Raw genomic sequence first — 24,708 nt, 5'->3', positions numbered from 1 at the left:
AGTTTTAAAAGCAGTTTGGACATCTTACCTTTTCAACATCTGCCTTGGTTGCATTAGTATCATTATCCAATCTTTCATAACTCTGTTGTGCTTTCTCTGCTTCTCTACATTCTCTTTCAAATTTCTTTTTACTCTGTAAAGAAAATGGAAATAACTTATCTCCTTTGAATAGTAGCTTAAATGTTACCAATGTGTGCTAAGTAAAAATGAACGGAACACTGTAAGTAAAATTGTTCTAAGTTGGAAAATTAAATCTATTATTATAACTAATTTATATTGGTTATGGTATTTATGTGTCTTAAATTATCAGATATTTATTTTTGACAATAAAGAAAAAAATCAGGCATGATTAATACTCAGTGTATACCTAATTCTCTGTCCAAAAAAGGGGAAAATTTTTATTATAAACAAATCTTCATTGGTTAGTTTTGGTGTTTGCTTCCATGTTTTTCTAGTAGGACCCCAACACAATTAAGATGCAGAACTATCCCTTCAAAAGGGTTTTATGTTGCTTCTATTATTATGTGACAGGAGTATTATCAGCACAGATACAAACTTGTTTTTGTGTTAGATTTTTCCTTTAATAAACAAAAGCAGGGTTTTACTATGTAGTTCAAGCTGGCCTAGATTTCACTTGTGTAGTCCAACTTGTCCTTGGGCATTTAATCCTCCTGCCTCAGACTTCAGGGTGCTAGGATGCCTAGCTAGGTGCCACCATACCCAACTTTAATTCAAACTAATATGATTTAAAAATGCTGTTTATGAGTGCTCAGCAGTTGAGCACTTGCAGCTCTTGTAGAGGAGGGCTGACTTACAATCATCAGTAACTCCAGTTCCAGGGAGCTGACACCCTTTTCTGGCACAAGGCACACACATGGTGTACATAAATACATGCAAGAAAACATTCATACACATAAAAAAATGAAAAATTTAAAAGCTATTTATGACAAAAGCATGATACTTAAATGTACACACACGTTTGATTTTTTTATTTTCAATATACACTTATTGCTAATTCAACCTGAGTCTCCCCACACCGTTTAAATCTCTCCACAGTAAATTCTAACATTAGGAATTCTATCAATTTTGTTTTCTCTGTTCAGTTTCTCCTTTGGGTTTCTAATCTGCTTGCGTCTGAACTCATACCAGCTATCCCAATGCATAGCTGTTCTCTTGGGGTTTCCCTTTCCTATAATCCCAAGGACACCTTGCACCTCTTATCTGGATTACATTTAGCAGTAGCTTTCTAGAATGTTTGTAAAATACCATTTTTTTTTCCTTTTTCAGAGAATTTTATTTGAGTGGTTCTTACAAAGATTGTTGCAATATGAAAGTCATTTGTTTGATAGAAATATCAAGCTATCTTGTCAAACACACTGAAGTAACCCAAAAATATATTTAAGAGCTCACAGAGCTTTTAAAAAGAGCAAAGATTATATGCAACCAGACAAAACCTATTTCTGCATTTCCTATCACTTGCTCAGACAGCTTTGCTCAAACTGTTACATCAACCATTTTCAGGAAATGCAGGGATCATTTTGTTTGGAACCTCAAGACACACTAACACACAGTATTTACAAAGAAACTTTTACAGATACATTAATTGAAAAGTTACCAATACTATTTTTGAGATTAGAAATGTTTGTATTGTTACCACTTCACCCCACCCCCATTATGAAGCTTTCTGAACCCAAGCTACTGTGACGGCCTTTCCCACAACTTTTTTTTTTTTTTTTTTTTTTTTTTTTTTTTTGAGACAGGGTTTCTCTGTAGTTTTTGGTTCCTGTCCTGGAACTAGCTCTGTAGACCAGACTGGCCTCGAACTCACAGAGATCCGCCTGCCTCTGCTGGGATTAAAGGCGTGCGCCACCACCGCCCAGCTCCCCACCACTTTTAACACAGTTTGGCTGAATATAGTTGGAAACCATTTCTTTCAGAAATTTAAAAGTACTACTTTACTATTTTCTGTGGGGTTTTGTTTGTTTGTTTGATCAAGACAGGGTTTCTCTGTATAGTATCTTTGGCTGTCCTGGAACTCACTTTGTAGACCAAGCTAGCCTCAAACTCATAGAGAACCTTCTTCTGTCTCCCGAATGCTAAGATGTAAGGCTTGCAAAACCACTGCTGGCTGATTTTCTGGTTTCTACATACACAGACCAGGATATGCCCAATCCTATTTATATTTCTGATTATTTTAGAAGACACGCTTATTTTATTTATTGCATCATTTTGTTGCCATGATTAAATGTGTTTCTCAGAAAATTCATGTCTTTGAATTTTTTCCTGGATTTACTTATGACCATCTTTCTTTTATATCTGGCATGCTTATTATTTTGAAAAAGAAACTGCTAAATAAAATCTTCTAATTTTATTATGTTGCTTTATAGTTTTAACCTATGTTCCTTTGCTTTACTAGTGAATTTTTCTTTCCTCCTTCTATGAACTTCTTTTGTTCCTTATACCCACTGTTTTAACTAGTAACCATATTTTAGTAACTGTCCTTATTTCCAAAGATATAGTATTTCCTCTGTTGCACAGAGAAGATTAATACCAGTTTTAAATTTTTAAGCTTTTTACCTTTCATAGTTGCTGTTTCTTTTTCTACCACTTTTTCCTTTTGGTTTTTCGAGACAGGGTTTCTCTTTGCAGCCCTAGCTGTCCTGGAACTCTTTCAGTAGACCAGGCTGGCCTCAACCTCAGAAAGATCTGCCTCCCGAGTGCTGGGATTAAAGGTGTGCATCACCATGCCCAGCACTGCTGTTTCTTCTAAGTTGCTTTTTTCCTATATATTAGTGTGGTCTCTGTCTGGGGAATCTTTAGCTGTGTGCTCTTATTTCAAATGCCCATTAAAAACTCTATAGGTGGGGTTGGTTGAGCCTGGTCTTTCCCTCTAGAATGAAACAGCCAGGTAGTTTCCTTGGAAAAACCCTGTGTGATTCCCCTCCACCCCCACCCCACCCCTCTTCTAAGTCCTTGCCTGGAAAATGCCTTGCTATCAGTGCTCTGAGAATTACCCCCAAAAAAGAAAGCAGAAGATTTGAATATTTTTATTTACCCAATCCCATTGTGGAGCCAGTGGCTTTGGGTTAATAAATCTGATACAAATTGAGGTTACTTACAAATAAGTATTTTATATTAGGTATCTTATTTGTGGAAAAACATTTACTTTTCCTGTAATTGTCAAGTACACAAAAGAATACAAATGAATTAAAAATAATCCTTTCCCAGTGTGAAAACCATGTCTAGTCCCTATTCTTCCTCAGCAGAACCTGCCTCTCAATACAGAGGCTGTAAATGGCTGTGGCGCGCTGTCCCACTCTCCTCACAGGCTCATCAAAGGTACCTAGGGGGAGATCTGCTGGGGGTTTCTGGAAGTTTTATGTTCTTGATAAAAAAAAAAAAAAAGGACAGTGAGAAAAGAAATTTTCCTTTTTTCCTGCCTCTGGGTGCCACTTAAACGAGAACTGGTTCAATCCCTGACCATAAGGCACAAAGCTGTAGAATAAGAACCAGAACAGTCCGTGCGGCAAAGCAAGCACAGACGACATGTAGCCCTGTGACGCCACTGCACTACTGACCCCGGGAGCTGTCACCTGTAGCCTCCTGACTGATAGGCCCTTGTCAGATGCTGGGCCTATCAAAAGATCTTCAAGATCCCTTTCACAGCTTAGTTTACTCTGCCCTCAATTTAAAAGCCACTGTTCATCCTGAAAGTAATAACTATCTTCCAACTTTTTCTTCAATTTTCTCCTAATTTCCCCCCAGTTCTTTTATAGCTTCTTTCAACTTTACCAAACTATTAGAAATTCTGTAATTTTGTTTTGACTAAAAAGACAAAAAATTAGAAAATAGAATCCTATACTTATTTCTACAAACATAAATTATAACTGTCAGTTTCTTTCACTGACTGCTGGTTCCACCAAAGATAAAAATCAGGTCATTTTTACTTTTGAACATATTAGGACAAGTACAAGTAAAGGGTTGATTAGGGTAGAATTTACTTTCATAATATTATTAATGACTTAAAAATACATTTGAAATACCTTATTTTTATAATGGTTCTTTCTTAAGACCTTTGCAACTTTTTCTTAATAACTGCCAATTGTTCTAAAGGCAAGTCAGCAAACTATCAGCAGAGTTATGTAACAGGCATTTCTAGAAGAACCAATATCTCCTTCGTATAGGAGTATGTTATTCTGGGCAAATGAAAATACAGACACTCTCACACTAATTAGATGGCAGAAACTAAGGATGCCACTGACAGTAATTTAAAATTTAATAAATAAAAATCCTCCCTTAAAAGTCTTGTTGAAACCAATTACAAAAAAAAACGAAAACAGACTATTAATGTACCTATGAACTCTAAATCAGCACTGGAGATTAAAAACATTGACAGTTAAATATAGTTAACTAAAATTAGTTTAAAAAATTAAATATTCAAAATCTAAGTTTTGAATATGCATTTTAAAAGGAAAATATAAAAAACATGGCAAATATATGCATGAGCTTTCAAAATGCCAAAGATCTGCACAGCATGAAGAGAAAACAGTGTACCCTGCACACCCTTGTAAACTTTCAGCCACAAAGTTCTTATTCTTAAGGAATACAGTATCTACCATAAAAATGCTAACAAAGAAACAATCATTGGCAACCTGAATGTTTAAAGACTGCTTTATACTACAAAGTCTTTCAATCCAGCATTTCCAGTAAAGAAGACTAGTGGCAATATTGGCATGTTTAGCAAATATTTAAGAAAATCCACATTATCAAGGACCTTAGGGGAATTTTAAGTAGACAGTATATTTTCTATCTCAGTCCTATCAAGTTCTTTTTCTAGTTAGATGCTTACAGAATTGTAGGACTACCGAGCTGGAAGAAACACTTCCTGAAGGTAATCCTTGCTTTTAGCATTCATATGCTAAAAAGGAGGTCAAGAGAAATATAGTGTTAAAAAGGTTCAAGAACCACAATCTTGGTTCTCTCCATTTGGAGGCAAGTGGTCTCCCAGGAAATCTGTTTCCCACTACTCCAAATCCCTCTCCATATTGGATAAGTTTCTCTACCATACACCATGATATGAAGACTAGAGAATTCGTCTTAAGTATTTACATAGGGAAAAAGGAAAAGGAAATGAGCTCATCTCCTTCATTTCTATTTCTTGTTTATTATACAACAAAACAAATGGCAGATTATGAACAATACACTAGAAATATTAGACTCAGAGGTAAAGTATAACTGGGTTTAGGAGAAAGTCAGTTTTTACGTTTTCTGATTAACCATGAAAAATACTGTGACTCACATTATCCATCTGTTTCCAACACATGTCAAGGTACTGTTGAGCTTTTCGTCCTTCTTGGAGATGCTGAAGATTAAAACCGCCAACAAACAAAAATAATTACACTAGTAAGTAAAAGGCCCTTCACTTTATTCTTTTTCAAGGTGATACAATACATACAGGTATAGTTATGCTTCTTTAACCAGAGTTAGAAAGAGAATAAAACAAACGTCTTTAAACCACATCTTATAGATTACAGGCACATTTAAGGAAATAATGATCATCTTCAATAGGGGTTTTCTATAAAACATCAGATAACAAGTAATATATCTTTTAGCTCTACCGGCCAAATGATATTCTGTCTAGACAATACAAAACAGCCATAGAAAATATCAAATACAATGAATGCAAATTAAACTTTATAGACACTGAAATCCAAATTACATAAAACTTTACATGACAAATATTTAGTTTCTAATTCTTTCTTCAGTCACCTACATATGTAAAGTATCCTAGCTTGTGGGACCTAGGAAACAAATATAAGTGATGTGCTGTATTTGGTCTGTGGGCTGTATGTTGCCAAACCCTGCTCTTAAATTCAAACAGACCATAAACTGGTACGCATATCTTACAGCTTTTCCTCTTTTACTGAAAAATATTTCACAGTATATTCTGATCTCCCAATTTATAAGTAAAAGAAATTTAGTAATATAGAAAACAAATTTTATTGAATATATATTTCTAAAAAGAAAAATAATTATTTGTCTGAAACTATTTTATAAGACTGTTGTAATTATATAAAAATTACAAAGATTACCATTTTTCTTTCAGTTTTCAGATCATGGGCATATCTCATTAATTCACCATACACTCTGTGTGCCATTTCTTCCGCAACCACCTCTCGCTGTCCTGCATAGTCGTTTAACTCGTTAAGGATGTTAAAAAAGGCAATACATGAAGTAAACCTGAAAAAAACATATTCAAAATAGTAAGTTTTGCTTCCATTACAATTTTCTGGTGAGGGATTTTTGGTGTCTAAAGCAAGTTTTAATAACACTCAACCTAAATTCCAGCTACTGGTTATACATTAACTACATACGGAAAGAATCCTGTATTAAGCTTAAGTTGTACATGTCTAAGTATCTTTAAGTAGCCTTTAATTTATAAAGGGATATTTGGGGATCAAAATATAATAAGAATACTACCTGCAGGCTCTTTTGACATAGTGGAACCTCTTAAGTTGCCAACTGACTGGCCTGAGCTTGGGAATCACTTGGGTGGATTCCTAGGCTTGGCAGCTGAGCCTGTTGCAGAGATGATGTGCTTGTTCTCGAGGACAGAACCTGCCAATCACACCACTCAAATGCATCTTGATGGCTGATCTACAGAACAACTTTGCTATCAGCTCTGGATACAGCTGCCTGTATGCCTGCCCACATCCTGAATGAAGGTGTACCATTATGATTGGCACCAAAGCGGGATAAAGGGGGCAAAAATAAGGGTAAAAATGTGTGTGAGGGGAAGGAGAGAAACAAAGAAAATTACTGTGTTAAAAAATGTATATATCTACTTGGAACACACCAAGGAATATATTCTCTGAAACTGACAGATCAGACAGGGATCCCTTAAGAATGCTAAAATCAATACATATACAAAAGCTGTTGAGCCTAACCTCATTTAGTTTCTGTAGTTTCTGCATAGTCAAGCTTAATATTTTCCAAACACCCAAAATAAATGTATAACTTTCTATTCAGGATTTAAAAATTATCCCCCATATTTCACCACTTTCCATTATCCTTTTAAAGCAACCAGCCAAGCAGTTTTCACTACCTGCAAGGCAATACTCTTAGAAAGCTAATGTCAACTATACAGTAAAAGCCACAATGAAGTATGGGAAAATACTTTCTTTTAGACACCAAACAACTCAAGTAAAACCCTGGTCTAAATCTTACTTGGAAATCCTCCTTTCAATTATTCTAAAAAAAATAAAAAATAAAAAACAAGAAACAAAAGACAACCCAATACCAAAAAAAAAAAATAATAACAAAAACACTACTAAGTTCATTAAAGCACCCATCCTCAAAAGATAAAAAGCAGTCCATGTGATGTTTTTATTAAAACAAATTTAAAGAAAAACTTCATAAGCCAATCACAGTATATTTTACAAAGTAATAAAGTGTATATATGTTCTGAATATTTTTAACACGCAATAACTAACAGCTTAGATTTACCTTGGCTCTTCATCTTTGGATGAGCGTTTGGGACAGTACTTCTTAACCAAATTTCTACAGAAAGAGAAGTTGTAATTTTATAAACAACACCTTTGCAATAAAATTATTCTATAGTTTCCAATTTTATAAAATACTATTGTAGATAAAAACACTGAGAACAGCAACATGATCTTCAGCAAACATTAACATAACATGATCATTACTTACATTTTGTTCTTAGAATATTAGCACTACATCTGTTTATGGTATTGTATTTAATTAGAGTATGCTATTAACGAAGAGGAACAATACAAAAATAATAAGAAATTACTACACAATACAGTAGCCATTTTAGTTTCATTTCTGTTGCTGTGACAAAATACCCTGAAAAAATTACTTAGTGGAAAGGGTTTATTGTGTTACAATTCCAAGTTACAGTCTTTCATTGTGGGGAAATCAAGTCAGGAACCTGAAGCAGCTAGACAGTCACAATCAAGAATAGACTGTGAATACGCACATACCTGTGCTCATCTCATCTCGATTATACAGTCTAGGACCCGAACTCAGGAAGTGCTGCCACCCACTATGGTTAGGCCTTCTTGCCTAAATTAATGTAATCAAGACAACCTCTCACAGACATGCCCATAGGCCAACCAGATCTAAATAACCTCTCATTGAGACTCACTTCCCAGGTAATTCTAGATTGTGTCAAGTCGACAAGTTAACCATCACCATATTTTTTACACACACACACACACACACACACACACACACACACAATTTCTAAGCAACTATACAGAAACACAAACAAACATTTTAACAGGTAAGATCACTGATCTAGACTTATGAAATACAGATATTTCTAAGTAATATCACATGAAGAGACTAGGTAGCTCTTAAAAGGGCTTTCTGAAAAGAATAAAGGCTAAAATTTCCAATTTGCTGACTATATCTAAAGAGGAAACAAGAAATTAGGAAGCTGGAAAGCCTTGGGGAAATTCTAACAGAGAAAGTACAATGAGCAAAGAACAGGAAGCAAGAAAAGAAATTCATGAAGAACTCTAAGTGGGCTCTACCTTGCTAGCCCATCAAAAATGAACCAGAAAATGAGGAGCACTGAGGTAGAAAGAATAAATAAGGAACACATGGAAAACCTTCTAAGTCATATTAATAAACACTAACTACTCTTAACCAATGGTTAAGTACCAGAAACGTAGCCCAAACTCACTGTAGTACCTTGATATGGGATTCCCCTCTGTATGCTGTGAATGACTACCACTGGTTAATAAAGGAACTGCTTTGAGCCCATAGCAGAGCAGGGCAGAAAGAGCTGGGGGGGGGGGGGGGGGGAGGGCAGGACTAAATGGAAGGCTAGGAGAAAGAAGGGCGGAATCAGAGAGATACCATGTATCCCTGCCGGAGACAGACACCAAAACTTTAGCTGGTAAGCCACTGCCAGCTAATACAGCGATATACAGATTAATAAAAATGGGTTAAATTAATAGGTAATAGAGCTAATGGGCCAAGCAGTGATTTAAATAATATGGTTTCTGTGTGATTATTTCGGGTCTAACCTAGCTAGGTGGCCGGGAAGAACAAGCCACCTTCCTCCAACAGTACCTAATTTCACAATTCACCTAAATACCGGCAAAGATATGAAGTGCTACTCATCATTTCAGGTATCAGAATGGCAGGGAAAACGAGTAATAACTATCAAACTAGCAAAACGTACAGTCATTCTGAAAGAGAACCCAAAAAGGGGAAGGTATGAGGAAGAGATGACACAAACCTAGGAGTTAAGTAGAATAAGCAAATCCAGAGACAAAAATAGATTAGCAGTTGCCCAAACCAGGAAAAGGAGGAAATTACTGGGGATAGGAACAAAGTTTATTTTTGTGATGATAAAAATGTCCTAAAAGTATAGGACTCTTGAGATGGCTAAATCCTGAAGTGCTTATGTGAAGAGAAAGGAAGAAAGAAAAAAGGCCTTTGACAAAATCCAACCTCCAATCATGACTACAGAAAGAAATTTGATTCTGGGATCTATCAAGTTAAACCATCATAAAGGTATCTTGCCTTCAAAACTTAAGTCTAAGGGTATGTTATTTTGAAAAAGAGGTTTTGTTTTTGTTTCCACAGAAGATTGAGAACCTATGGATTCCTTCCAGGCTAATGTGGTTTAATGGAACAATACCCTCAAAAGTTCCCCATGAACCCTAAAAATACTTAGCCCAACAAATAGTAGGAAGCAATTTGTAGAAAACAGCCAAATTCCCCAAATGATTATTTATAAATGTTTATTTTCATTTAAAGAGAGATATGATATAGAAATGAATATTTTATATTGGTATGGATATTGGTCTATTGATACAAATTTAAGGTCGATTTTGTTATACTGTGTTTATGTATTTCTGCTCTAGTTTAAGGTATGATGTTTATTCAGTGAGACATGTCTGGTTCTGGCAGCACCAATTACTTCAGAGAGGTTAATGGGCATTGAAGAAATTTGTTATGGAATTTGTGTTCTATATGACCAGGCTAGTCATTTGGACAAGAAATTGTTCTTGCTTGGACAGCTTGATGGTATGCTGTATGAACTGGCCATGCAGGAACCACAGAAAAATAACTGTTACACTTGTCTAAAGAAGGTAAGACAGTCCCTCATGTTCCTGCTTCATGAAAAAGTCTGCCAGACATTCTGTAGGATACAGAAGAAAGTGACTGACAAACTGACAGTAGAGGAAAACAGTCTTTCAAACTTTCTGCTTCATGGAAAAGACTGTCAGATACTATGGGCCTTAGGCTGAATGGATGCCCCAAGATTACAAAAGAACTTTGGGTGACTTTCTAGGCAGCAAGATGTCTGTCAATTCTAGAGTCTTGGAAGTTGCTTACAATGCACTTCTTGTTAACTAAGGTAATATTATTTCCTTCTAGAGTCTTTGAAGAGTTGAAGACAGTCATAGTTTTCCTTAGTTATGATAAAAGATAAATTAGATATAAAACTTTAGACTCACAAAGAAATATTGTCACTGTAATTCTTGCTTGATACTTGTTTTATTATATGTAATTTACTATGTTAAAGTTAAAACCTTCCTTTTTATTTAGACAGGAAAAGGGAGATGATGTAGGATGTCCTTCTAAATACGAGTTGCTTTTATTGGTTAATGAATAAAGCTATTTTGGCAGATGGCAGGGCAGAATATAGCCAGGCTGGAAAAGATATATATATATACACACACACACACACAGAGTAGGCAAAGTCAGGGAAATGCCATGTAGCTGCCAAAGGAGAAAGATGCCAGAACTGTACTGGTAAGCCACAGGCTCGTGATGATACACAGATTAATAGAAATGGGTTAATTTAAGGTGTAAGAGCTAGCTAGAAATATGTCTGAGTCATCGGCCAAGCAGTGTTGTAATTAATATAGTTTCTGTGTAATTATTCAGGTGTGGGCAGTTGGGAAACAAATATGCAGTCTCTGTTTACAAAGAAAAGTATTTCTAGGGGTTAAAGGAGGTTGAATTGAGGAGCTATTATTTAATGGGTAGAGTATTTCTGTTCTGAATGATGAAAAGAGTTATGGAGATGGATAATGGAGATAGCTATACAACCATGTGAATGTACTTAATATCAATAAACTATACCTTTTAAATAGTTAACATAGTAAATTTTATTATTTTGCTTCAATTTTTAAAGCTAAAACTAGGCTATGATCCTACTCATTACTACATACTATTAGAATACCTGAATATAATGCACTTTCAGTTTCAACATTTATACATTTATACCTATACTAGTGACAGATGCTGAGTAGACAGGTAACAAAAAGAAATTAGAAGCTTTAAATATTGTTACCTAAAAAACCCCAGGAAAGAAAAAAAAAATTAAACAAGCTCCAAGATATGAGCTCCAAATTGGTCTTCTCACATCTTTTATACGCTTTATTTTTAACATGTCAAGAAGAAACTACACATACAGATGAATGTGACCTACACATGTTAGTATATCAATTCTATATACACTCAAAGAATGTTAGCAATGTATCATTACTGTTATGTGATAAGCGTAACAATGAGGCTTTTTAGGAAACTGTAGATATTTTAGAAGAATCTTTTAAGTATATTTAAAATAGAAAAGAAAAAAAAACTTATCTGTTCAATTTAGACCAAGAACAAACTGACACCACAGACCTAAGTATTATGTTTTTCAGATAAATTCTGCTAAGAAATTTGACCATTTTTTTTTCTTTTAAATGTTAGATTCAAAAGACCAACCAAATGGGAGCTATCAGACTCAGTGCTTCAGTGCCTATCTAACAGACATGAGGCCCTGAGTTGATTCCCAGAAATAGATGAAAGGCTGAATAAAGTATACACAACTGGTATTATGAACAACCAAACATTTTTCAGTTTAATGTTTAAACAATGAGGTCCTTAAAGAGTGGGAATTCCACCATGAAGACATTTAACCCAACAGGTTTGAACTTATTTTCTTTCTTAAAAGGTTTTATCCTTTACATATTAAGCTCTGTTTAGATCATATAATCTAAGAAAATGCTTTCATATAATAGTCAGGAATACGCCTTGCATTTCTTGGGGAAGTGGTTATGCCTAACTTTAACAGAAAAGTGACAGTTTACTAAATCATCCCACAAAAATTTAAGGCAGAAGTCTACTGTAAGACATACCTCTTAAGCGCTAGAAACACAATGGTTATAGAAATCATCAAACTCTTGAGAACATTAAATGGAACAGCAGTTTAATCATACTGATAATAATCTAGTTGTTATAATCAAACTAGCTTAGTAGCCTGTTAATTAAACTAAACAGCCATCTATTTAGGTATAGCAGAAAAGAAAGATTAAATAGAGCTCCAGAGCACACAAAAATATGCAAGAATAGGATCAGAAAGCAATGGAAAAAAAAAAAAACAAAAGCCAGCTAAACTAATGATAGCCAAGGGAGGTCCAACAATACATAAAGATGCAGTTACATAATACTGAAGAAAAATTCTCCAAGTATTGTACTTTTTTCTTCTGATAAAGCCTCAAAAGAAAATAGTTAATAGAACTGAGGAGAATATTAGTTGGAAATCAGGGGAAACTAAAGTAATATACCATCTGTAATTTATAACAGGTTACAGAAACAAATTAAACAGTATCTACTCAAATCTTATAAGCACTCTCTAAATGAGGTTAAATACCTCAAGTAACAGAGGCACCCCAAGTCTGTCCCTCAATAGGGCTTTTTGAAATAAATGCTGTTGGCTTTTAAGAAGCTTCATTAATGAGAAAACATTTTCTTAATGGAAGAACCTCTAAACTGTTAGCTCCCACCCCCTTTTTTAACCTTAACTTTATGGAAAAATACATAGCCAAAACTAACTTTATAAATTATATAACTTCTTTTTTCCCATTGAGACAGGTCTCACTGTGCAGCTTTGGAAGGCCTAGAACTTATAATTCTTCACTTCCTCTCTCCCCCAGGTGCCATCATGCTAGGATATCTAATTTATATTTTCATCAAATTTCTACAATTGTTACTATGTTATATTTACATGGATCAGTTAATTGGAAAGGGTATGTTACTCAGTTTGGTGATAAGTTACTAATGGATGCAGCAGTCTTTATAGATGTAAGATGTACTTATTATTCATTGACTATGGGGTAGGGGGATCAACAAAGAATTAGTAAATCTCTTAATGGTGAAATGCAATATAATGCAATACCCAAGAGCCCACAATCAGCAGCGACAGATAAATACAACTAGTTCTGCCTTAACTTTTCTATCTTCATTTCCAATACTGAAATTTCAATTATTTTTAAAGGAAAACGTGTTACAGCATGGAAAATAGTGCTGACATATTAAATGTTACAGTAAGAATTAAGTAAATATACTTTTAAAAATTGCTTATTCTTGTTATTGCCAAGGAAATAGGAAGAAACAGAACAGAATGAACAAACCCCTCCATTTGTGGATTTTGTATTTCAGTGCAGAGATCATACTCTAGAATTTAGAAACAGAATTTAGTAATAAAGTTATTCAGTGATTAAATTCAGGTAGAGATATGTACTGAGGCAAAGTGAGTGGCAAGAGACTGACAATAACTGTGTTTCCACCAGATCAATTCTATCCAGGCAATATAGATATAGCTGGGTATAATGACGCATACCAGTAATCCCCCTGGGTCACATAGCAAAACCTTGTGTAGAAAGAAAGGGAGAAAGCTTACAGGGCAATAAAGCAGTCAAGAGTTAAAAAAGAACAGCAGACCAAAAAAGAAAAAAATAATAAAATTTTTACTTTCAGAAAGTCAGTATAAAAATGGGTTCCCTGGGTTCTCAGTTTAAATGAGTGACAAGTTAATGGCAAATTCTGATAAAGGAATGGAAAATATGTAAGCTTACCCTAGAAACAGGCTAACGTAAACCAATAACCTTAAAACATGTGCATGATACCAAACTCCAGTACAGGCAGAGAGCAGTACATCAAAGGCCATGAGAGTCTAAGTTTGATGGAAATAATATTCATTCATTCAATCAATGTATACTTACTCAGCTATATTATCCAACTTGGGAATACAAATGCACATAATACAGTCTCTGATTAAAAAGGAAGTCAAAGAGATTTCTGCTCTAAAAGAAAACTAGCTTATAGGCTCCTTGCCTTCCAGAATAGTTTGCTCCCAGGACCCCCACACTATCCATTTGGGTGTTCTAATGTGGATGCTGTAGGATATAATTTTACACAGCCACATTTCTGTGATAGAACATAATACTGTAATTATTTTTACTAGAAGAGAAAATAATATATACTTATTGTGCATATACAACTTCTCTTTTTTACTTAGAAATCTTAATTAATCCCTGCCATTAACATATACAAGTTTATCAAAATAACAATTGGACTAGAGATCAACTTAGTGGCAAAGTGTCTGCATAGCAAGCATAAAGCACTGCATTTGACACACACACACATAGCCTGATTTCAGTTGTCTCTGTAAATACAAAACAGTAAACTAGTACTGTTACCACCATTTTGCATCATTCATTTTCTATACTTATACTTGTACCAACCCACCAAATAAAACAATAGTCAGCACCAAAATAGAGTTAAATTTAAACTATCAAAACTCATGAAGAAATGGGTGAGGTGGTATACTCTGTTAATTCCAATACTCCAGAACCAGAGGTGAGCAGATCCCTGAGTTGGAGGCCAGCCAAGTCTACACAGTGAGTCAGGACAGCCAGGGTCACATTGAGACCCTGTCACAAGAAAATAAAAAAGAACACAGAAAAAAAAAAAGAATTTAAAATAGGAATAATGGGAGTTAGACACAGAATGCCTTGGTATCAAAGTCTTATGTTTAGTCTTGCAATGCAGTTAAACTGGAGCAGGCATGATGATATAAGACTAAAACCCAGCATTTAGGAAGCTCAGAAGGGAAGGATGCTGAGTTGGACAAGGTGGCTAAATATAGATTGGTCTTCAAATTTCAAGCATTACTTTTATCAAGTTCCAGCAAGACTACCAGAAAAACTGTGGTAAACAATAATAACTGTGCTATCTGAACAAATAAGATTCGTTCCACCAAATTTAAGATTTAAAAACTCCCCTTTAAATATTCTGACAATAAATATATTAACATAGAAGCTCAGTTCAGTACAAACTATTTCCAAGACCTGAAAATTCTCAAGTTCAGGGCATCAGAAAGCTTCTCAAACAGTAGCTATGAGGGAAGAGTGCGAGCAGAAAGCACTGAATACCCAGGCCTTGTTTGCTTCCTCACTGAAGCATTGTATTCAGAGGCTTGAAGGTAGAGAGGCCATAAAGAAGACAGCAGGCTCTGGCTGCCTGGACAGGGTTTCCCTTTGCTGAGATTTAAGGATTTTAAATGCCTTTCTGCATTGATTTTACTCAATATTCTCCAAGGGTACAAGGCAATGATTTAACTAAACTATTAGTTCTCTAATTCAAACCAATTTGGATTAAAAAAACACAAGGTTTAATCTATACAATACTACTTTTTATTAATATTAAGCTGCTTAAACATGTAACTTCATTTGTACAAGGTGAAAAATAAGTTAAACTTACCTCAACTGTTTCGCATAATTCTGTTCAATTTCAATCCTCTCTTTAACAAACTTGGCGTATCTTTCCAAGAAGTCAATTCCCCATTGCGTGTGCTTGTCTAAGCTATCGAACTGATCCTAGAAAAGGAAAGCAAGAACAGGCTGAACAGGTTGAAATTGTATCCACAAATATTTTAACCACTTTCCCATATTTGTATAGAGAAATAATTAAGTATAAAATATAAAAGGAAACCCCTGGCTCCGCCCACCTTTTCCTAAATCAGAAGGAAAAATGCTAGAGGACCACCTTGGGTCTGCAATTGTAACTCTTCCTGGATTATCCTTTGCAGATTTTTGTAGCACGAATAATAAAAATCCAGAGACGGATATTGGGGTTCAACCTGAAGATCAGAAAAGCAAAGCAGCTAGCCACTGGCTCTTACCTCTGCCTCAGATCAAATGGGTGAGATCCTGTCTCCAGGAATCCTGAAGACCCCCAACTCCACTGAGTTCCTGTCTCTTCCCCTTTACATTCCTCTCTTCACCCAAGACATATGGCTCATGTCTCTACCTCCCTGGTGCTGGGATTAAAGATGTGTGATCCCAAGTGCTGGGGTCACCTCTGTGTGAGCACTATTTCTGTTTAAGATAGAGTCAATCTTGTGTAGCCCAGGGTGAGCTCACAAGATCCATCTGCCTGTCTCCTTGGTGCTGGAATTAAAGGCGTGTGCCACCACTCCCTGGCCCGTATGGCTGACTAGTATAACTGCTTTCTGTCCTCTGATCTTCAGGCAAGCTTTATTTACTAAAACACAAATAATATACCACTGTAGATTTGTCTTGCCAAGTCTCCATAACCACATAAGCCAATTATTTTAAAGCAATCTCTCTTGAGTGTAGTTATCACTCTCTGCACAGAGTGCTGGCTCTGGGCTTGTAAAGTAGCAAATCTCTAAGACTGTAATAATGGCACACACACCATGTCTAGAACTAGGAGGAGGAAACAGAGGAACAACTGTAAAGATAGGCTCAGAAAGCCAAAGAAATGGAGCAGCCAAAGGAGAGAGAGATTGTCCTTAGGGAGGATAAAGCCATCAGGCTACAGGAATAACAGACAAGCTCACTGCTTGCTCCTAACTTCTGAAGGGAAGATGTTACCCTTCGTCTCACACCTTGACTTCCGTCACTTTCTATGAGCCTGAGGTCATAGGGGAAAAAAAGTTCCCACTCTTTTCCTTTCTGCTGCACTTTACTGATCCACTTACTGTGAAACCATCTTATTCTCACTATCAAGAGTCTTGTGTTCCCAGTTCCTAACTGCCCGTGTAGTCCAGCTTCTGTCAGTAGTAGAATTTCACCCATCATCATAGGAAAAGGTAAAGTTAATAAATCAAAAAAAAAAGAAAGAAACAAACAAACAACAACCATTTCTTTGTAAACATATATGTATGTGTCCTGTTGGTCCTTTCTCTAGAGAACACTGAGGAAAACTTTACAGATTTTGAAATAAACAGAACTTGGCTGTCATTGTTTTGGCCTAAGCTCCTCTACTAGCTCCCAACAGACCAAACCAAAATGGATTTGCTCGAGCTGAAGGTCCCTGCCCACCACACCCAAACTAAGTTACCCATCTCGCCTGAGAAGTCAGAGAGGGAGAAACTGAGACAAATAGTAATAACCAAGCCCCTAAGCATGCCAGTTTTAACCTGCACAAGCGCTTCAGCAACTCCCACAAGCAAAGTAACATTTAAACCTTCAAATTGCCTTTGCTCTGCTCTGCTTTCTCAGCCCTTCTGTCTACAGGACCAGCACGCTCCTTGTGTTTTATGGAATCAACTGTTGCCCTGTAAATCAGGTCAATTATAATCTTTTAACTTTTTAATTTTGTCTTTTGACAGATTTGCTGCCAATAAATGATACAGTAATTGTAGATGACATAGATAATAGATGCAGTCCCAACCATTCATCTTCAAAATGCTTTTTTCATAATTCAGAGTTCTTTGAAAAAGCAACTAATCACTAACCATTAAAAGTTCCCTTTATCTTCTGAAGATACAAAATTTATCAAAATTACATATCATGTGAGGCTATAACTGACAACCACCTATTTAAAAAGGGTAACATTCTTACAGCACCCAAGAGATAAACAGTGAATTTATGAGAAACAGATTTTCAAGGGTCCCTCCCAATTTTTCTCGGGAACACTTGTAAACAGTTTACCTTCCATATATTATGAAAGTATTATTTCTGTAAGATTAACTATAATAACAATATAGCTCAATGTTCTATGGACTCCCCTTATTCATTTTCTCTTTACCTGTAAATTACAAAGTGAATAAATTCCAACCTTATCCCCCTGTCCCTTTTAGTCAAAGCACAGGGCTAGTGACAGAATGGAAAAACTCTAGTCAACACACCACTTTACTGGTAGTTAACAGTTTTTTCAAGGAACACTGTTTTTTGTTAAAGACATTTATTACTGAGTGTAAATAAATGTTCAACACATCTTTTCTTTAACGGCTCACAAAAAAGTGGTTCTAAATATACGTGTATATTGAAACAGAACCTAACAGACGTTATAAGTTAAGAAATATTAGCTATATCTGTAATATATATTGTATTAATATAGAACTTTAATCAAACTACCTGATCAGTTGTATGACAACACTGTGGTGCATTTTACTATTGTTTTTGAAAATAAAAACTAAAAGTGAAACATTCCTTTCAGGGCAGCTACTTTGGAGACAGAGGCAGAAGAGCCACCTGGGTCCAGGAATTTCTAGAGGTGTTTTCTATGCAGCTTCTAAAGTACTTAGCTTGTTGCCAACGAGGTGACTTGGAGCTGGAGGTAGTTTACCAAAGGAGTCTTGTTAAGACGAGGTTGAAACTTTCAGCATTCTTAGGTGAAAAGGGGCTAGATAGTGATTTCAATAACCAATAATTTAACCAATGGTGCTTATGTTGTGGAACATCCATAAAAAACCTAAGCAATATGTTTAGAGAGCCATGTGCCACAGGGACCAAGGGTCTCCCTTGCACTCTGAGCCTCTCTAAACCTCATCTTATGTGCCTTTTCATATGGCTGTTTACCTGCATGTATCATCATCTAGTAATATTTAAGTGTTCTGAGTTTTGTGAGCGATTACAGCAAATTACAAAACTTGAGGAGAAGGTCATAGAAACACCAGACTAAAGTCAATTCATTCAAAAGTTCTAGAGGCCCAGGAAGCACCCAAGGTAGGATGAGTCCTACAGTGCTAAGGCCTTAAACTTATGAGGTCTTTCTTCATTAAAAAAAAAAAAAAAAAAAAAAAAAAACTAGTTTTTCCTTAAAATTCAGTAAGATGACAAACATTATCTTGTCATTTCTTAATGTCTACCAATGCTCAATGTATTAAATTTAACCTAATCCCTCTTTGAATCCAAGACACCAGTGTCAATTCATGTTTTACACACTAGTAGAGTTTTAGATAATATAAAGAATTCTAGAGTTTTCTGCTTAGCTTAGTGGATCATCTTGTATGCTCTTTTCTTAAGATTCCTGCTTTAAATAATGAACTAAGCTTATCTGTTCTGTATTAAATCCTGATTCCCCTGCTGAAATGTTACTGAGTTTTTCCAGCACTCAGGAGGCGGACAAGAGAGGCCAGCCTAGGTTACCATGAATTCAAACCCAGTTCAGGTACATATGCCGAGACCTTGTCTCAACAATAAACAAACCTGCTTTTAAGTACATGCTATTTTAACAGTCAAAGGCATCCACGCTGTAGATTCACCATCTATTTAGAGTCTTGGGATATATATATATATATATATATATATATATATATATATATATGACTATTAGCTCCCCTCTCTGCCATGCTGCCCCTGAACTTGCCTGATCTCACCTAATCTCAGACACATGAACGTTTTAAAACTCAACTAATCAGACTAGTGAGACAACAGTCAAATTTCATTGTTAATGGTTAAATTACAAGCTATAAAATCTTTTAAAATATAATTCTCTTTTACAAGGTTTTACAGATTTATAAGGTTTATTTTGTACATTTTTTTTGTTTTGTTTTGTTTTGGTTTTTCAAGACAGGGTTTCCTCTGTGTATCCCTGGCTGGCCTCTTAACTTAGAGATACCCCCAGCTTCTATCTCCTGTGCTAATATTAAAGATGTGTGACACTACCCCCGACTATTTTTGCTATTTTTAATTAGGGTGTGTATGTGCGTATGCATGTGAATACAGGTGTCCAGAGAGTCCGGGTGCATCAAATTCCCCTGGAGTTACAGGCAGTTGTAAGCCTCCCCATATGTGCTGAGAACAGAACATACTCTTAACTACTGAGTCATCTCTCTAACCCACATTTATTAATTTTTGACAAAAATCTTATATGTGTAATATATAATTCTAATTAGTTTTTTGAATGCAGAGTCACATATAGCTCTAGTAAGTCTCAAACCCACTATGTAGTTGAGAATGATTCTGAATTTCTAATCCTATTTTCACCTCTAGAGTGCAGAGACTGCAGGTGTTGTCATCAGGCCCTGATGACAGCTGCATACATGCTAAGCAAGTACCTACCAACTGAGGTATATTCGTAACCACACAACTTTTTTTTCTTTTTTTAAAATATTTATTTATTTATTATGTATACAACATTCCTTCCATGCCTGCCTGCATGCCAGAAGAGGGCACCAGATCTCATTATAGATGGTTGTGAGCCACCATGTGGTTGCTGGTAATTGAACTCAGGACCTTTGGAAGAGCAGGCAATGCTCTTAACCTCTGAGCCATCTCTCCAGCCCCCAACCACACAACTTTTAATTGTTAATGTAAATACTCAGAATTAGTACTGGAGAGCTGGACCTGGAGACTAAAGAAAGATCAAAAGTTCAAGGCCAGCTACATAGTGAGTTCAGAAGATCTGCCTGGACTAAACAGCAAGACTCTGTTTCAAAAAACAAAACAATCAAAATAGAAACAAAAGTACTAGATAACAAGCAGAAAAACTAAAAGTGCAATAATTAAATATATTTTTTCTAAGGTTTTACTGCATTTTAAAGTAAACAGGTACCAAATAAATGTCACCTTTATTAACAAAACAAAAGTCAGTGTGAAAACGTAGCATGAAGGTAAGAAAAAGTCAGGCTGGTTCAGAGTGAAACAGACTTTGCATGGTAACCATTGGAAACAAGAATAAGATCAGAGTTGGGAGGAAAAACAAGTATTAAGATAGAAACATTCTATTATGCTACAACCATATTTTATAGGTTTTCTTCTACCTCAAACAGTAAACCAACAAGTTGAAAAAGTTAATATATTTAAAACGCAAAAGAAATTCTTTACGTTTAGGTTAGATTTTGCACAATTCACTAAGTAGTAACATCTTGGGCTTCAAACAGACACATTAACTGCAATATAAAGAAATAAAACCTATAATCCTAGAACTCGGGAAGATAATACAGAACAATTACTGGAGTTCAAGGCCAGCCTCAAGTATAGGGAATATCAGGCCACCAAACAACAGTATTCTTGAAAAATTAAAATATTTGGTAAATACATGCTCACTTTAAATTCTTACTAATTATTTTACTTGAATCACTGTTAAGAAGAACCAAAGAACACACTGGTTGGCTGACTGAAAGATGTTGAAAACTGGATCTCACAATCTTCCTGCCTCAGCATTCCCATAGCTGGATAAGCGTGCCCTACCAAATCCAGCTCACAGGTCAATTTTACGGAAACAAGAGTATCAATTATGAAGTTGGTCTAGTTATTCTAAATCCAAAAAACACTAGATCAGAGAATATTATTTGCTGTTACATAACAGTCTTCAATCAGTTTAATTATTCATAATTTATATACTTGGAACTCAAAACCAAACGCTAAATTAAGAAGAGATGACAAAAGTGGACTTCTTCTGAAACCGTGGCACGTGAAAAGCTCTTAACTGCTGGTTGAATCACTCTTTTTGTATAGCACTTTAGAATTTACAAAGCTTTGCATGCATTACTACATGTCACTAACAATCTTTTCAAATATGGCCTTTTACAAATGTAGACAGCATGTTTCTGAAATTGAGAAATTCACCCAGCATTTTTACTGTAAATTTCATTTTCTTTCTATTATAAGACATAATTATTTGCTTAAGGTTAATAAGTAGGGGCTGGAGAGATGGCTCAAAGGTTAAGAGCATTGCCTGCTCTTCCAAAGGTCCTGAGTTCAATTCCCAGCAACCACATGGTGGCTCACAACCATCTGTAATGGGGTCTGGTGCCCTCTTCTGGCATGCAGGCATACACACAGACAGAATATTGTATACATAATAAAAAAATTAATTAATTAATTAATAGAAAACGGTTAATAAGTAAATTTATTAGGACATAGTGGCCCCAGACATCTCATTTTGATATAAGATCACACAGCTTCCTACTCTAACCTTGCAAATATACTAGGGGGAAGGACAGAGACAATCTAAAAAGTATGATTAATAAAACCACTCTGAAAACATCTGAAAAATGAAATTTATGCCCTGGCAAAGCCGAAGTACGCATGAGCAGCCCGAATATGGCAGCTCTGTTGACCTTGTCCATATTGGGTTTCATGGTCTAAGTAGATGAGGACGACTGACCAGGTCTCTTCCTCCTGAAAACATCTACAAGTTAGAAATAAGAATAAGAATACTGGGCTGGTAGGTGCGCTGGCTCTGCAGATAAAGGTGCTTTGGCACCAAACCTGACCACCTGAGTTTGATCCCCAGAACCCATGTGATGGAAGGAGAGAACTGACTTGGGCAAGTTGTCCTGACTTCCTTCGGAAGCTGTGGCATTCTCATGCCCACTCACAAACACACACACACATGTAAATAAAAAAACTGAAAATACTGCATCATCAAAGCAGGCAACTTAGCATCAACTCCCTTGTTCTTACTCTCTCTAGCATGTCTTCTTATTCCAGATTACTAGTTGAGTCTAATTTCTTTGTTCCTGCCTTAATCATTCTCTATTCCTTTCAAAGGCATTCATTCATACAACAGCTTCTATGAAATGAATCCCCCATTAGTGGTGTGCCCTAAATTAATCTTTTGTCATATTAAATTCAAGACAGCTTTTCTGCTTCTTTTAGGCATTTCTTTTTAACTCTGTAAAATATTTCAAGTTAGCTTATTTTATTTACCTCAGAATAAGAAAAATATTCTAAGAGCTAGCTAGAATTATCATCAAAATCAAATGTTCCATACTATGCAGTATAACTCAAATTATGTTTGTTACTCCCAATAATCTACTATATGTGCTGGCTCATAAATATATCTATTCAAACTATTTTCATCCAGATACTTTATATCTAATTCAGCATAAACTATTACAAAACATTTCAAGTTTCTTCAAGTCACTTCTAAATATGCAATTCTTGTTTTTATAATTACTTTGATACAGCCTTGCATCCAAATGAAGTCCCAATAAAGTGCTCTGGTAAAGTACCAAGGGACACCGCCTTTTAAAGAAGACTTTTTAACTGAGAAGTTGAATAATGACTCTGCTGTCCTAGTTTAGACTTACTTTATGGCTCTGATTTGGCTGCCAGAGTTTCTCCAGCACTTCTGAATACCAAACCACTACACTAAAGACATTTAAAAGACCTAACACGGCTGACTTTTCTCCTCTAGCTCCTATGGGCTGCAGAAAGATTTTCTGTTTGCTTTTGTCACATAAAGCTAAGAAATCAATTATGCCACAGAGTCAATTAATAACAGCTACACACAAAGAAAACTAAACAATAATGTGCTTTTGTCTAACAACTTAATTATTCTGATGCTTCTTTAGGTAGAATTACAAGCTGTATATCTGGACAACTCAAGCATCTTTAAACTTGAGTTTTTCAACTCAATTCTCAATTTAAGCTCATAGTGACTTCAATTTTGATACAAACCATCCTTATCACAATTTCCTCTGTAGCTTCTCTTTCTAACACTGACTATACCTCTACCTACCTCAGATACCCATTCTTATGGCTATTTCCATTGTAGTTAACAATCCTACAACATGACCACACAGACACACACACACACGAAAATTCAAGCATCTCATTCAGATGGCTTGTTCTATCTGTTTCCCCTCAAAACCCTAGTCCTGCGATTGTTTGACCCCCCAAAGACTAGTACTAACATATTACTATCTTTTCTTCCCTCTTCTTCATTTCATCTTTACACATGTCGGGTTCCATAAATCATCATTATAATCACTTCTTGCAAATATTGCTCACTGTCCTTGCCACTGTCAAATTTTAACACTGATCTTATATTCAGCTTTTAATCAACCTTTCCTCAAGCTACTGTAGAAAGGTAAAGATAAAGAATCACATTGACTGGTCAAACTTTGAAATTTCTGTCTACTAAACTAAGGGGTCTTTAATGCTACCTAAGCCGAGCCAATTCACTATCCCATTATCATAGCCAACTATCTCATACCTTATATTCTTAAACCACTTCCCACCCATTCCACTCAGAGTCAACAACTTTACTTCCTATTTCACTAAAAAAGAGAACAATCGAAGACTTCTATTCTGAAATGGGATACAAAGATGGGAAGTTAGCAAAATTAACACACTGTGAAGATTACCTATAGAGACACGAGATTCCTTTTATATACAGATATTTAGGAATAAATATGCTTAAAGGCTAAGTACACACATATACGCACACACACACACACACGAATTTCACAAGAAACTACATTTACTGTGAAAAAAAAAAGTTTTAGCCTCTTATGTAATCTTCTGTGACCCAGAAATCTTATCCAATGCACCTCCAAAGACATTCTGTAATTTCACTTATCAAAGGTGGGAGGAGCTGGAGCTTGCATTAGCAGCCTTTTGAAATGTAGCTCAAAAGTAACCAAAACAGGTATGGCTACTGCCAAGACATTTTAAGATTCACTGTCTCTTGTGAATCCCTCACCCCCATTTGGGGGTGTCTTATCCTTTCCCTGAATGCTTCTCTTTTTAATACTCCTTCCCCCTTACACACATGTTAATCTCTCCTCCTAATAGACTCCACTCTTTTCATACTGGCTCACCCCAAAATTCTTTCTTGCAGCAAAGTCAAGAACCCTAGCTTCATCTGATCAGAGGTCTCTGCAAAGAACTCCTCCAACTG

At 35.7% G+C, this 24,708-nt stretch overlaps 1 protein-coding gene across 5 annotated transcripts in view; it reads right to left on the bottom strand.

The window, feature by feature from the left end:
* Positions 1-24,708, bottom strand: part of Fnbp1l (formin binding protein 1 like) — a 66,282-nt gene that overhangs the window by 24,904 nt on the left and 16,670 nt on the right. For all 5 annotated transcript variants that reach the window (XM_041648113.1, XM_041648138.1, XM_041648122.1 and 2 more), the window contains exons 2-6: positions 15,583-15,698; positions 7,507-7,560; positions 6,093-6,240; positions 5,300-5,362; positions 29-133 (exon numbers count right to left, since the gene is read on the bottom strand). In XM_041648113.1, coding sequence (XP_041504047.1) covers positions 29-133; positions 5,300-5,362; positions 6,093-6,240; positions 7,507-7,560; positions 15,583-15,698 — 486 coding nt within the window. The remainder of the gene's footprint in view (positions 1-28; positions 134-5,299; positions 5,363-6,092; positions 6,241-7,506; positions 7,561-15,582; positions 15,699-24,708) is intronic.

The sequence above is a fragment of the Microtus oregoni genome, unplaced genomic scaffold (genome assembly GCF_018167655.1).
Source record: "Microtus oregoni isolate MIOR12 unplaced genomic scaffold, Mior012 000000F_ref0000247, whole genome shotgun sequence".
Taxonomy (NCBI): Eukaryota; Metazoa; Chordata; class Mammalia; order Rodentia; family Cricetidae; genus Microtus; species Microtus oregoni.
Note: the sequence above shows the minus strand (reverse complement) of the source record. Positions and strands in the feature narration are given on the sequence as shown.